The 14829-nt window shown below is 45.1% G+C and overlaps 1 protein-coding gene across 1 annotated transcript; it reads right to left on the bottom strand.

Moving 5' to 3' along the window:
* Nucleotides 1-555: 555 nt before the first annotated feature.
* On the bottom strand, nucleotides 556-14755 carry si:dkey-163f14.6 (uncharacterized). Its single transcript, XM_063212187.1, has 8 exons — nucleotides 14563-14755; nucleotides 14067-14240; nucleotides 13532-13696; nucleotides 10698-12986; nucleotides 7328-7453; nucleotides 2805-2927; nucleotides 1512-1637; nucleotides 556-881 (listed from the first exon to the last, which is right to left on the bottom strand). The coding sequence occupies exons 1-8, from the start codon at nucleotides 14621-14623 to the stop codon at nucleotides 742-744; spliced, it is 3204 nt and encodes a 1067-aa protein (XP_063068257.1). The 5' UTR covers nucleotides 14624-14755; the 3' UTR covers nucleotides 556-741.
* Nucleotides 14756-14829: the final 74 nt, after the last annotated feature.

The following is a 14829-nucleotide window of genomic DNA, read 5'->3' as shown; positions in this document are numbered from 1 at the left end:
AAAGGACATTCCACAATTTCCGTAAATGTGCTCATTTCCAACCCTCCCTCGAGTGAAGTAATCCAGTTTCTCCCTCTTCTCCCAGATCTTTTGAGTCTGGTGACACAACTTGTATCTACAAGCAAGCATGTATCATTTAACTCAAGGGTGGGAAACCTTTTTCACTCGAGGGGCCACTTCAAATTTTAGAAAGTCCTCCAAGGACAAAACATGTCATATTTCATGTGAAACTGCAAAACGTCAAAATTATGTCAGGGGCTGGATAAGACGTCCTCAAGGGCTGCTAACGGCCCTCGAGACGAGACATAGTGTTCCCCACCCCTGATTTAACTGGATGAGACTCCATCCGCTTCAATGATACATGCAGCTTAGAATTAGGAGTAAAATCATCAGATGCAGAGAATGAATGGAAGAACAGGAGAAAAGGTTAAACTTGATTATTTACCTTCAGGGGATGTGCAAATGAGCGGATCTCCACAAATGGCTGGAGACACATAAGCTGCATTCAGGTTCTTGAGATTTTAGGGGTTTTATTAAAAATGTGCGTATGTTAGAGATGAATGAACATATTCTAATGCAAAATGAGGGTCCTAGCTTTTAAATGCAAATGATTTCATGTTTGTATGTGCTTGGGAGGCTGAGATAATTGGGATTTAACCCTTTCCCAAAAAGGGCTTAGGCTAAAATGGGTAAAGGAAAGTAGAAATGGGAATGTCAGAAGTGTAGGCTAAATTCTCTCCATTACACTGTTATGGCCAGGCACTTCTTTCGGTTAGATGGAGAGATGCGATGAGAAGGTGGGCAGACACACTTGTAGCCACCTCGCAGGTTTTTGCAGACATGGGAACAGCCTCCATTACTGAAGTCACATTCATTGATATCTGAAGGGGAAACAAAAAAAAGAGAAACATATTTGAGTGAGTGAACTGATAGCACGAAGAAGAGACTGACTACATTTGTGAATGTAACAATTTCTAGCAAATCATTCTTATTCTTTTAGATTGAGAAAGATTCCAAAAGAAGGACCCATTCTCTTGTGTGGCCAAACAGAAAAGGGTGAGAGTCAAAAGCATGCTTGTTCCAGAGCATGCTTGTTCTTTATCACAAGCCATGATAGATATTATGAACTGTGACAAAGGTATTGTACATATTGAGGCCCTATTTAGCGCCTGTTTTGGCTGTGTGTGTGTGTGTGCGCGTGTGTGCGCTATAGAAAGTTTAATACCAAATTTGCGTGTGTGCTTTGGTTTCCAACTGCACTGCACTGGACTGTAAAAAATAAGTGTTAGACCAATCTTCTCAGCAGCACAGCCCATCCAATCTGCTGCTTCATTAGCATGTGCAGGGAGGCCTACAAGGGGGACAAAGGGGTCAGCTGGCCCAGGCCCAGGGATAATTGGGCCCTCATTACATTGAATGTATTGGGTGGGGGGCCCTTACAGATGACTTTGTCCTGAGCCCAGCCAAAGCTGTCAGCGGCCCTGAGCATGTGTATGGAAATGCCGGCTTACCAATGCACTGCCGTCCGTCTGGGTGGCGCCTGAATCCTCGTGGGCAGACGCACTGATGAGACCCCGACAGATTCACACACTTCCACTCGCAGCCCGCCTGCCCCTCCACCGCACACTCACTCGTGTCTGCCAAGAGGGAGTCATATATTGCCCACACGAGAGGCCTTCAAAATTTCAGAGGACTGAGACCCACTACGTATATATACCATAGACAACAAACTGTACACGATCTGTGATGTTTTGTAATGAATTGTTCAGATTGAGAGATCACGAAACAATATTTCAGTGTTCAAGATAAACTACACAAACTGAACACATTATCATACATACATGTCATTCAATGTGCTTAAGAATAGAGAAAAGAAAAGAAAAAAACTATATTGTGTTATAGATAATGTGTAATTAACTATCACCAAAGTCAGATGAGAATAAAGCTGTTTAACTTCCTTTTTGAAACAAGATAGCCTACTGTTGGGGCAGTTCTAATTTGGACAGCGAGTTGGTTCCAGCATTTTGCAGCACAATGACTAAATGCCATTTCACCCTGTTTAGACCTGACCCTTGGCACAACCAGTAGAGGCGATTCTGAAGACAGTGCTACTGTTTACACACTACTGTAATAAAGTGGTGTCTTCAATAATGTGGAAAATGACGATCCCGGGTCAAACTAGGGTCCCTGGCCCTACCGTGGCTCTAACAGTCGGGCACTGGGCTGCTAGGTGGGCGACCCGGGTTCGATTCCGGCCCAGGTCATTTGCAGACCCTTCCCCACCTCTCTCCCCATTCACTTCCTGTCTACCTCTCCTACTGTCTCATCATCAATAAAGTCGAAAAAGACAAAAACACATAACAGTCTGGTGCCTCAGCTGTTTGAGCCACGGCCAAGGCCAGAGTGCAGAAGTTTACACTATATGACAAAAAAGCAGGACTATGAAGAGCATTTACCATCACCAAGAAGAATATAAGGTTAGAGGCGAATAGTGCCCTACAGAGGCAACGTGCAGTAACTACATATTTTGTCAAAATTGAGTTTAGACTGACAATGGTCTTCATTACACCTCCACAAAGCCTTATGTCCAATGGTCCATTTGCTTTTTTGTTTTAGAGATATTGCTATGTCCACTTGCAGTAACTACAATATCCAATCTAATACCAAGGCTTTGAAGGCATTTTTCTCAGTTTCAATGTTGGTGTGTGGTTACTGCGTTTGTAGGACAGCATAGAGTACTGCATTTTGGGTGAAATCACTGAAATGTCACGAATGTTTTGGATTAAAAATAGACCCACGCTCACCCACGCACGTCTTGCCATCCTCTCCCAGCAGGAAGCCTGTTCTGCAGCTGCACTTGAAGGAGCCGACCGTGTTGACACAAGCCTGCAGACACAGATGTCTCTCCTCCACACACTCATCTACATCTAGACACACACACACACACACACACACACACACACACACACACACACACACACACACACACACACATATATATGGCAGTGTCACCACCTGTCTGTGGCAGTATTGGTAAGGCAGCGAGAGATTAAAGGTGACAAAACAGGTAAACAACAGTCGCTCAACCTCTCCTCTGCACCTGTTCGCCCACAAAAGCTTCTTCAGCATCACCCCGTCGTCATGGTTACCACCAACGCGCTTCCCTTTCATCTGTAATGGAGGAATGAAGGCGATGTGCATATGCTCTTTGATGACATCAGGCTCTGTTCTCCTGCTCTCACATACTGAGCTTGCCAGGAGCTCTGTGCATGTGTGTACAAACGTGGATGTGTTGAGTGGCTGTATAACAAAACTAACTCTACACATCCACAACCCTGTGCAATTACTTTGTCCTGATTGCACACTGTGTAGGTCCTCCCCAAGTCAGATATTGCTGCACTTTGTTTGTACTGTACTAGGGTTTGTACTGTACTGTATTGTACTGTATGTATGGATGTTATGTTACTATTTGTATGTTACTTTAAAATATGAGTTCCTCCTCCGTCCACAAAGTTCTAGATACCGATGAAGAAAACATCTGCCACAGATACGAAGGAAGGCCATAATTGCATTAATCTCCCGCCATTCTACTGAGTCCACACATGCTGTACTGATTGCAGGTGAATGGAAACTGACAGGGGGCATAGGGGTCAGTTATCCCAGGCCCAGGGAAAGGGGCTTCCAGAATTGGGTTCTCATTACACTCTATTGGGGAGGGGGCTCTTTCACATGAATTTATCCCGGGCCCGGACAAAACCACCAATCGTCCCTAGGCAGGTGCTTGCCTAATTCATGCTTACAAAATGTACACACTGTCACATAATGGAATGGCACAAATAGACACCCTGTCACGTGATGATAGGTGTCCATTAACTCACAGATTCAGCAGGAAATTTAAGAGAATCCATAAAAAAATGTCCAAAGCTGAAGTGTTCATCGTAGCATGATATAGCCTAATGGCATGAACTACTGTAAATACTGTTTATAGTGGGGTCGTAATAGGCTCAGTCATTTCAAATTTTCAAATTGGTGTTAAAGTTTGGTTTTCACTTCCAAGTTGAAGTTTTGGGTATATAGAACAATTTGAGTTCGAGTGTCGAACACACAGATAACAAAATGGCCTGCGGGGGGCGCTCTAAAATATATAAACTGCTATAGCTTTTGATTAGTTAAACCAAATTTAACATATATGAGAAAAATTGCACATGCCTCCGACCCCACTATTAGTACTACATGGCCAAGACAGGCCTGGGCATGCCTGATGTGTCTTTCAGACTAATCCTCCCTTCTTACTGTACGTACCCTGCTAAAGTACTCAGTCTCCATGGAGAGCTGCTCTCTACCTGTCACAAACAGACTGTTAAACCCATATCTGCTACTGCCAGGACCTACACCTAGCCGCCAGCTATGCTGGGGTGCAATTCTCGAAAGCGTAATTGTTAACTACGGTAGCTACTTTGTTGGCTGCAATGCAATTTCCCATTGGCAACTACCCAAGTTGCTAACTGCTAACAATTACGCTTTCGAGAAATGCACCCCTGCTCCATCGTTACTTCCAGAGCTGAGTTTCTCCAGTGTTACGAGTTCAAAACAGAATGACGTTTTTGACTCTGTCTGACTGCTCTTTCTCAGATTAAGCTGATGTGTGCAGTTCTTTTCTGTGACCTTTTAACTGATTGTTTTGAGTGTTCTTCACTCTTGCGTGGGATGTGGATAACCTTCCTCCTTTGTGTCATAGACTAGCTCATGTAGTAATCTCCTGCAAGCTCGGTAAATACAGCATGTTTGCTGCTGCAGGGTCAAAGACGTCCAACATGAAATTGTCCTTCAGTGCTAACGGATACTTTTGCTTACTGTAACTGAGAAAAACATGATTTTCAATTTTTTGAAAAGTGAATGCATGAAAGCCTAGCCAAAAAAACGATGTAATTTTTTTTTTTGCATTTACAGTAAGCAAAAGTCTCCGTTACACTGAAGGACAATTTTATGTTGGACGTCTTTGACCCTGCATCATGCATGCAGGCAGCAACTGACAGCCACTGTCAAAATATGTCCAGCAAAATACATATTTGCAGCCATATGAAAAGGGCAGAATGTTGAATTCACATTGTGTGTGTGTGTGTGTGTGTGTGTGTGTGTGTGTGTGTGTGTGTGTGTGTGTGTGTGTGTGTGTGTGTGTGTGTGTGTCTTGATGTCTACGTGCACTGCGCACATGGAAATGTAGTGGAAACACAGTGGAAGTGGAACAAGGCCTTTCATGATAGTGGGGGTGTCGTGCCAAAAAGCGAGTGCCTGCCAAAACACGAGTGCCCTCATTGAAACCAATGAAATTTTTTGAGGGAAAATTATACTATTTTTTGCAGAATTAATTACATAATTTATGAACTAAAAATATGCTTATGAAACAGTACTCGTCCTCCACTTAATATGAGCTATTTGAATGAAACTGTAACATAATTATGACAATTCTTCGATTCTTTTATGGAAATAATACCGAAATTGTAACCAGTTCTTTGTAATACTTCCAGAAGGAATGTAGATGCTTTATTGATAGGCTTTCCATCTTAAATTGTGTTGGATTTATCGGCAAAAATGGGTAAAAAATATCTGAAAAATTGGTCATTGTTTTCCATTGGTTTCAATGAGGGCACTCGTGTTCTGGCAGGCACTCGCTTTTTGGCACGACAGTGTTATCCAAACAATTCAAAGAGCAACAGTATAAAGTCATATGTAAGGTCATACTGTATAAGAGCCCTGTCGCTGCTTGTATAGTTGTAGTTAGAAGATCCAACCACCCTGCTGTCAGTCTTAAAGACCATGCCCCTGAGGCACAGTGTGACCTCATGAAGATATATTTCTCAGGAGACAGTGTGTGTGCATGTGTATGTCTGTCTTGACATAAATCCTCAAGGTATTCACTCATGCAGGGGCCTGCCTTCTCTTCTCTTCTCTTCTCCCCTCCGCTCCGCTCTCCCCTTAACAGTGGCGGTGATGGCGTGGTCCGGGGGCTGAGAATTTACGGCCCTTTTTGAGTGTCTTTCAAGACGGCTTGTTTTATTTACTGAGGCAATCGGGAAAGAAAACAGCTGTCCCCATTCATGTTTAGGGGAAAGGATGGACCGTGCCGTGACCACACACAAAGCAAAAGCCACATCTTCATCCTTCTCTGGCTGTCACAAGATTAATTGATATTGGTGGACTCGACGCTTGACCAAATTCAGTTGCAGGAGAGTCATGTCACGTCAGTTACTTTTTCTGGTGTTTTTGCCATGAATTGCAAGCAACAGGAGAGACTCACCGCAGCAGAGTAGTTGAGTGCAGGATAGGTATATGACCACATGTGACTTACAGGTGGGAACCTGAGTGCTGCAATAATGGTATGGCTGTTTTTACCCAAGGAGACGAGGATTCAAACACACACCAAATTAACAGGCTGGAGGCGCTAGGGACCTGAGCCAAAGGTGTCCATGCCCCCCAAGCCCATGGCCTGTGTAACCGAGGTGTTCCTGCGCTGTCCGTCCCCCTCGGGTCTCGAACTCGCCACCTCCTAGTCAACGCATCAGTTCGGGTATGAGAGTCACAGCACGATACCGCTGAGCTAAAGGACCAGTCCGATAGCCCAGCGCTACAATACTGTATGATGTTTCAGGAGGGAGGTTTACTAACGTTCAATGCCACACTCAGCTAGTTGTCCTCCGTTACACTTGTGATCTGAGGAAGGACACACCAGTGAAAATATCAACACTAAAATAACCTTGGTGTTACTGACCCACGAGTGTGAGGCACTCTTTCATCTTCATGAAAAATGGACGTTTCACCCCACAGGCATTGAATGTAAAGTGCAATACAAATGCATTATACATACTAATGCATTATACAGGGGTTGGACAAAATAACTGAGACACCTGTTATTTTAGTGTGGGAAGTTTCATGACTCAAGTGGACCAGTCTGTTGGCCAATCTTCATTAATGGCACATTGCACCAGTAAAGTGAAATGTGAAGGTTCAATTAGCAGGGTAAGAGCACAGTTTTGCTCAAAAATTTTGCAATGCACACAAATGGGTGACATGTCAGAGCACAAAAAAGAGAAATTCTTAGTATGTGTGTAACTGTTGAATCTTTGACCAAGACAGCAAGTCTTTGTGAAGTATCAAGAGCCACAGTATCCAAGGTATGCCTCCATACCACCAAGAAAGATGAACCTGTGGATGCAAGAGGAACTAAATGACACTAAAATGACAGGTGTCTCAATTATTTTGTCCACCCCCTGTACAAATATCTTTGTCATAGTAATGAATAATATGGCCCTGGCCTGCCTCTCCTTACCTCTGCAGGTACGCTGGTCCTCCAGCAGCATGAAGCCTGGTCTGCAGTGGCACTGAGCCTGGTGGTGCGGCCCGGCAACGCACAGCTGAGAACAGCCGCCATTATTCAACAGGCACGGAGTTACCTCTGAGGCAGAGAGAGAGAGAGAGAGAGAGAGAGAGAGAGAGAGAGAGAGAGAGAGAGAGAGAGAGAGAGAGAGAGAGAGAGAGAGAGAGAGAGAGATAGAGAGAGAGAGAGAGATAGAGAGAGAGATATGATTAGGATGAGGATGAGGATGATGATGAGGATGATAGATGATGATGAAGATGAAGATGAGGAGAGTCAGTGAGTGAGTGAGCGTGAATGAGTGAATTCATGAATGAGACCGAAACAGATGGGGAGAGAGAAGAGAGATGGAGAGAGTGTGTGAGAGAGTGAATGAGTTAGAAGGTGTGAAGGTGAGTTAATGAGTTAAGGTGTTAAAACGCAGAGCTATCGAATAAATGAGAGAGAGAGAGAGAGAGACAGAGATAGCGCAATGGAGGTTGTCATGGCAACTAGGCAATCTGTTTAACACCTGAACGGGACTAAGGGGCTGCTTAAAGCAGTGTTTCCCAACCAGGGGTACGTGTACCACTAGGGGTACACGAGCACACTGAAAGGGGTACTTGGAAAAATGTAATTTTAACAAATGCATGGGAGCATAGTCACACTGGAATAGAAAAAGCGATGTAAAACACAAGTTAGGGGGTACTCGTGGCACAACAAAAAGGCTCTGGGGGTACATGAGACAGAAAAGGTTGGGAAACACTGGCTTACAGAGGCTGAGGCCTATTCAGAATGGAAGACTTGCCCAGACACAGGATGTTTTCGCATCATTGTATGTGTGCCCTACACTAGCACGCACGCACGCACGCACGCACCGCACACTCTCTCGTACCAGAGATATTGTTGCTAAGAAAATATCTCTGCTCGTACTCGCACCTCCCTAGCGGAACTCAGGCCAGCTGTAACAGTCGGGGGATTTCTGTCGGGCTGTTTATTGCTGATGCGATTCACAGACGCGTCTCGAGGAGCACTGCCACTTCCTCCACACACTCCCCCTTCATAACTTAAAAGGCAGGCAGGGAGGGAGGCAGGCAGGCAGGCCACAAGCTCTCTTACCTGAGTGCGCGTGCGTACACACACACGCACGGCCTGCATGCACACATACACACGGAGCAGTTTCATGACACTACACACACACACACACACACACACACACACACACACACACACACACACACACACGTCACCATAGAGAAGTGAGTGGTTGACTTTTAAAACAGGTGCACAGCGGAAAAAAGGGGTCCTGAAGGATCTGACTGTCAGACTTGGCTTGGAGGGATTCAGGATGGTTTTAAACAGTATGACATTTTTAATCAAAGCCACTTTCATCTACGTACAGATATTAAAATTAATATAGCACTCAGTTTTAACTTGTGGCCACCACTAGTACTGCATCTTACGTACTTACAAGATAGGTCACAACTTCACTCCTATAATATTTAGCTGGGCTGCCATCCACCACAATGAGAGATTTGCATAGATACAAAACAAATTCCAAAACTGTAAACTGATCTCACAAGCAAACCTATGAGCATTGAGGAATGAAAATAAATGTTTTCTTCCATCAGATATACGGTATGATTACAATAATCATGCATCATGCATGCAACCACAGTCTTTTAATGAAAGAAAATCTCCTATCTCCGTTTTCCACGAAAAAGTTTGAGACAAGGATAAATGCCAACACTTAAAGCGATGGTTCGGAGTAGAATCACCCTAATGCCATTTGAACCGTGACACCCATCCACCTTTACACCCGAAGTGTTTTCTGCCGCAGGCTTACATCAACAGAGTTGCCGTGTTATTCGATGTTTATTCCGGATAGCTTGACTCAAGCGCATATGGATACTGGGCACCGTCTCCAAACTTTCCCCACAAAAATAACATGTCATGACACCAAACTTCTACAGTATAACAAATGTGGTTTGTACTCACAAAAAGATGAATTTGAAACTTTGTACATAGTCCAGGAGTTTATTAGTAAAAACACACGAGACGATTAGCTTTTCTGCTGCTAAACATCCGTCGACGTCACTTCCTCCAGCTGGGACTGTCCACTTATTGTAAGGTTTGTGTTTTAGTCCACAGCGAGGATATATGCACGAGTGTGGCATCGTCTTCTATTTATTAAACGTGGTAAAATTTAAATCCGAAGTGGTTAATTTCTAGTTGTAGCGCAAGCTGTCTTTTTCAGTTTTCCGCCTTCCGGACTCACGTGTATTTGTTTCCATCAACAAAGTCCCAGCTGGAGGAAGTGACGTCGACGGATGTTTAGCAGCAGAAAAGCTAATCGTCTCGTGTGTTGTTACTAATAAACTCCTGGACTATGTACAAAGTTTCAAATTCATCTTTTTGTGAGTACAAACCACATTTGTTATACTGTAGAAGTTTGGTGTCATGACATGTTATTTTTGTGGGGAAAGTTTGGAGACGGTGCCCAGTATCCATATGCGCTTGAGTCAAGCTATCCGGAATAAACATCGAATAACACGGCAACTCTGTTGATGTAAGCCTGCGGCAGAAAACACTTCGGGTGTAAAGGTGGATGGGTGTCACGGTTCAAATGGCTTTAGGGTGATTCTACTCCGAACCATCGCTTTAAAGCACTTTAGACAATGAAATGCATTTTACATACCCAGGCATGCTGTGACACCCAGATACTCTCACAACAGTCATCCTTGCTTTCCCTGAGACAAAGCTAAACGCCAATTTCAACATGGGCCGCTTAACCCATTTTAGCCTAAGCCCTTTTTGGGAAAAGGTGCCCTCTGCCTATTAAAACCTAAATATCTCAGCCTCCGAAGCACATAAAAGCATGAAATGAGTTGCATTTAAAATCTAGGACCCTCATGTTGCATCAGAATGTGTTCATCCAGCTCTGACATACCCATTTTTTAATAAAACAGCTCAAATCTCACCTGAATGCAGTATATATTTCGCTCCAGGACAAAATGGGTTAAAGAGTGTGATCAGTGTTTTGCAGTCATGCTGATGTGATGCCAATATATGCAGTAAATGGACACTTTAAAAAATTCAGTTATGAACATGCGTTTTGACTAGACACACTGATGCGGCGCCAATACAAACATAGACAGATAAAATAAAATGATGAAACATGCTTTGCATTCCATTACACTGCATTTGGCAGACGCATCTTACCTCTGTGCAACCCAAACATACAGGTGTGACACCATTATACCAGAGAGAATAGATAAGACTTAAAGAATACTTAAAGAATATCTGATTAAACATTCAAAACTGTAATGATGACGGAGCTTCTTACCCAGACACGCGGGGGTGACGCCGCTCCACGTGGCGTTCTGCTGGCAGTAGCTGTACACGTCCCCGTTGGCCAGCGTGTAACCGGGGTAACAGGCGTACTGGACGTAGTGTCTGTACTGCAGCGGGGCCGGCTTCGCCAGCGTGCGGAAATAGAAGGTGCCGTGGGCGGGCAGGGGAGGGTACGGGCACGCCGGCCGACGCTGCCTCCTGACTGGCAGCTCGGGCAGACCAGGGGCTCGGGAGAAAGACTCCGGTTCTGGCTCAGGTGGGCGAGGAGATGGTGTAGAACTTTGAGGTTCTGTGTGGCTAGAACTAGAGCTAGAAGTAAAAAGAGCCAGCTTGTTTGGATCATCAGTCAAGAGTGCTGTTTGCTGTCTCGTCGGGTCTGGTAGGGAAACTGTGTTGGTATCCAATTCGAGTGCATGGGACTCATTATGTTGGTGCTGATGTTTAGGAGCAGGGCTTGGCTTGGCCTCCACAATGTCTACAGTGTGCTTAGCTGCGATGCTATGCTGATCAATCTGTGTATGTGGGTGCATGGAGCTGCTTTGCTGGACGTGTGACTGTTGTTGTTGTCGTTGATGCTGATGATGATTCAGCCTCATTGGTGATGAGGGCGTGGTATATGGTGCCTCCATCGCAGGCTGGGTCGGCTCCAGTTGTGTGGCCCCTGCCAGCACCTCATACAGGGGCAGGAATCCCCCTTCACTCCCCCCTGCTGCTGGAGCCGAATGGGACTCTTGGTGCTGATGTTTGGGAGCAGGGCTTCCATTTGTGGCCATGTCCATATCGGTATCCTTCGCTGTTCTACTGTTCTGACCCATCAGCATGCGGGTGTGCATGGATAGATCTGTGTCCGTCTGTCCATCCATCTTTGTGGAGCTGCGCTGCACGTGTGACCGTTGGAGATGAAGACTCAGCCTCACTGGTGATGCCGGTGTAGCATCTGCGGCTTGCTTAACACGCCGAGGCTCCTTCAGTTGAGTGGCCTCTGTCAACACCTCAAATCCACCTTTAGTACCTATCGGTGGTCGAGCCTCCTCAGACCCATCCTCATCTCCAATCTCAGGCCTTTCCTTCTCTGCCAGTTCAGTGACGACGGATCTGATTGACTGGAACACACTGCTACTGCTGCCTGTATCTGGCTTTAAGGATAACGGCAGTTGGTCTGAAGTCAGTTGCAGGGTTGGGGTCTGAACAGAAGGCTTAACTGACTGAGGGGTTGGCTGCAGCAAGGACAGTTTCTCAGTGCTGTTCACTGCAACATGCGCAATGCCGTCATTTCTTTGCTCTGGCTTGACGTTTTTTTCTGAAAATTCCCATGGCTCCTCCACTGCATCCTCTTTATCATTTTCCGCAGCTGCTACCAGAAGTGGCTGGACACCTAAACTGACTGAACCTGGCTTTGGCTCTGCAATGCTCTCCAATCCATCAGATCGATGATCTGAGGTAATCTCCACACGATCAGTAAGTTTCTTTATGCTGCCAGTTAAGGTGTCTGGTTTCTTGGGAGATCCATTTTGGACATCTACTGGCACAACATGTGATGATGATGTGCTGTGTATGACTGTATCCACAGATTTATCAGACGCTTCAGGTGGAGGTGCATCCAGGAATTTGTCCGATGTGTCAATCGAATGTGAAGTTGAAACACCAGTAGATGGCTGATCAACAGTAATTGTTTCCAATTGGCCCAGGTGGGCAACTGATACTACAGAAGAGGGGGTCACCTCTCTACTTTCCTTTTCCCGCAGAACACCAGCTTTCACTGACACTGTTATTTTGTCTGCTCCAGACACCCCTCCATCCATTTTATGTTTTCTGACCTCAGTGCCCGTGGTGATCGTTAACAAAGGAGGTCCCTTTGTGGACTGACCTGAGGCAGGCCCAGGTGTTGCGAGAGCGACAGCAGCAGCAGCAGCAGCACTAATGTCCATCTGCTGTGGCCTGGAAAGCTCCTCACGGACTTCCACTTCCTTGTTGACACCAGAGGCCAATTCAGTACGTGCTGCTGCTGCTGCTGCACTCATCAGAAGCAACTCCTTCCTCCCTGGTGGAGGTCTCCTCTGTAGCTTGGACTTCACCAGCCGTCCCCCAGAGATGTGGGGCTTGGGGTAGGAGGCTAGCAGCAGAGCCGAGTCCAAGTAGGCGTCTTTGGAGGCGGTGTTGTACTGAGACTTGAAATGGTGGTCTTTCAGATTGGACGGAACCCTCGGATGGAGCTTCTTCTCAATGTTAGAACCAGATGCGACTTTGGGTTTAGCTTTCATGGAGCTCATGATATCAGACTCTGAAATTAGAGTGAAGACAAGTTTTTTGGGTTCAAGGTTTTTTTTGGAAATGTCTACAGCCAGATTTTACAGTATATGTAGCCAGCTTTTACAGTATACAGAATGGGAATGCTGCAATCTGTGTAGAGGTAGACTTAAAGTGATACTGTACCAGTTTTGGAAATAAGCTTATTTTACACCTCCCCTTGAGTTACATAATAGGATTTTACCGTTCTGCTGTACTTTGAACCGTTCTCTGGGTATGGCAGTGCAAATTTTACCTCCAAGCTAGCAGTTAACATTGAGTCCTATGAGACCAGCTGGTGGCTAACTGGTCTCATAGGACTCAATGTTAACTGCTAGCTTGGAGGTAAAATTTGCACTGCCATACCCAAAGAACGGTTGAAAGTATAGGAGAACGGTAGTACCCTATTATTTAAGTCATGGGGAGATGTAAAATAAGCTAATTTCCAAATATGGGATAGTATCACTTTAAGTAGCATACAGCAATTCAAATCCACTGTACTGGACACATGTAGGTAATTAGACATAGCCACACACTCACCTTTGCATACAGGTTTTGGGTTGCTCCAAGTCTTGCCCTTGCAGTAGGAAAGTGGGCTTCCATATAGCCTGTAGCCATCAGTGCAGCTGAAGACCACAAAGGAGCTATCCTCATTCACAGCAGCGCTGCCATACTGCACCCTGCCTGGACTTGGACATCCAGAGGCTGAGAAACAAGATGGTAGACAGTCACCCTGACATTAGAAGTGGGAGGTACTTTTACTTTAACCAGTCATACTTTTTACTACACACCTTATAACAGCTTGCTGCATCTAAACATAATATAAGTATGAGAAGCATTAGACCTATTTATGGTACACTGGGAATATTGAGAACTGTATTACGTACGTATAAACTGGAAAAGGTGTATGGAAGGTAAATACAGTATATAGGGAAAAAATCACATTGGTATTTTTGCTAGAACGTTCAAAAAGTGAGAAACACAGTACCAGTCAAAAAGACTGGACTCTTAAACCCATATGAAATTGCAAAACTAGGTCAGAACATAATAAATGTGCCAAAAAAAAGTTACAGACCTACACACACTGGGGGCTCCCTCACCCACTGTCCCGAAACACAGCTGCTGGTGTGATGGCCATGTATCCTGAAGCCGGGATGGCAGGTGAATGTGGCGTACAGCCCTTTGAAGCGGAAGAATGTCCGTCCGTTCTCCAAGTGCTTGAATCCCCTGCAAGGTTCACCAGCAAACCCTCAAAACAAGAAAACAAAACTCTTGCTACCAGATCCAAATACACACATGTAGACTGCACAGCACAATATAGTATTATAGCTTTGGTTTCTCTGCTGAACAGAAAAATACTATGTAAATGCAGTCCATACCACTTGTTCAAAAGGTTTTTTTTTCATATTAATGTTTTTATTTTTAATCTGATGTTATGCCTTTATCCAAATCTAACAACCTGCAGAGGTAAAATCTGCAGAGGTAAAAAAAAAGAAAAGAAAAAGATAATTGCATGCCAACTCCTAAAGCCTAAATCGCTGTCAAATGGCAGTGCCTTATTTGGCCATTACCTGAGCGTGCCGTCCAGAGGAACAACAGGAAAGACAGTATCAGTCCTCGGTGGGCCTCCATGGAGAGGAGCAGGGAGGGAGGGAGGGAGGTGAGTAGAGCAGTGCAGCGGAGGGGTGCAGAGCCCAGGAGGATCTCAGCACACACCGACACTGACAGCTGTCTGAGTGCTGGCTTGTGTGGTGTTTGCGTCGAGTGTTTGGAGAAGGGAAAAGAGTTAGGGGTGGGATCTGTGGCATGGAGACTAGGACCTCCCAGACACTTCCCCC

This window comes from Engraulis encrasicolus, chromosome 12, assembly GCF_034702125.1.
Source record: "Engraulis encrasicolus isolate BLACKSEA-1 chromosome 12, IST_EnEncr_1.0, whole genome shotgun sequence".
Lineage (NCBI taxonomy): Eukaryota > Metazoa > Chordata > Actinopteri > Clupeiformes > Engraulidae > Engraulis > Engraulis encrasicolus.
The sequence above is the reverse complement of the archived record's forward strand: the minus strand, read 5'-3'. Positions and strand labels throughout refer to the sequence as shown.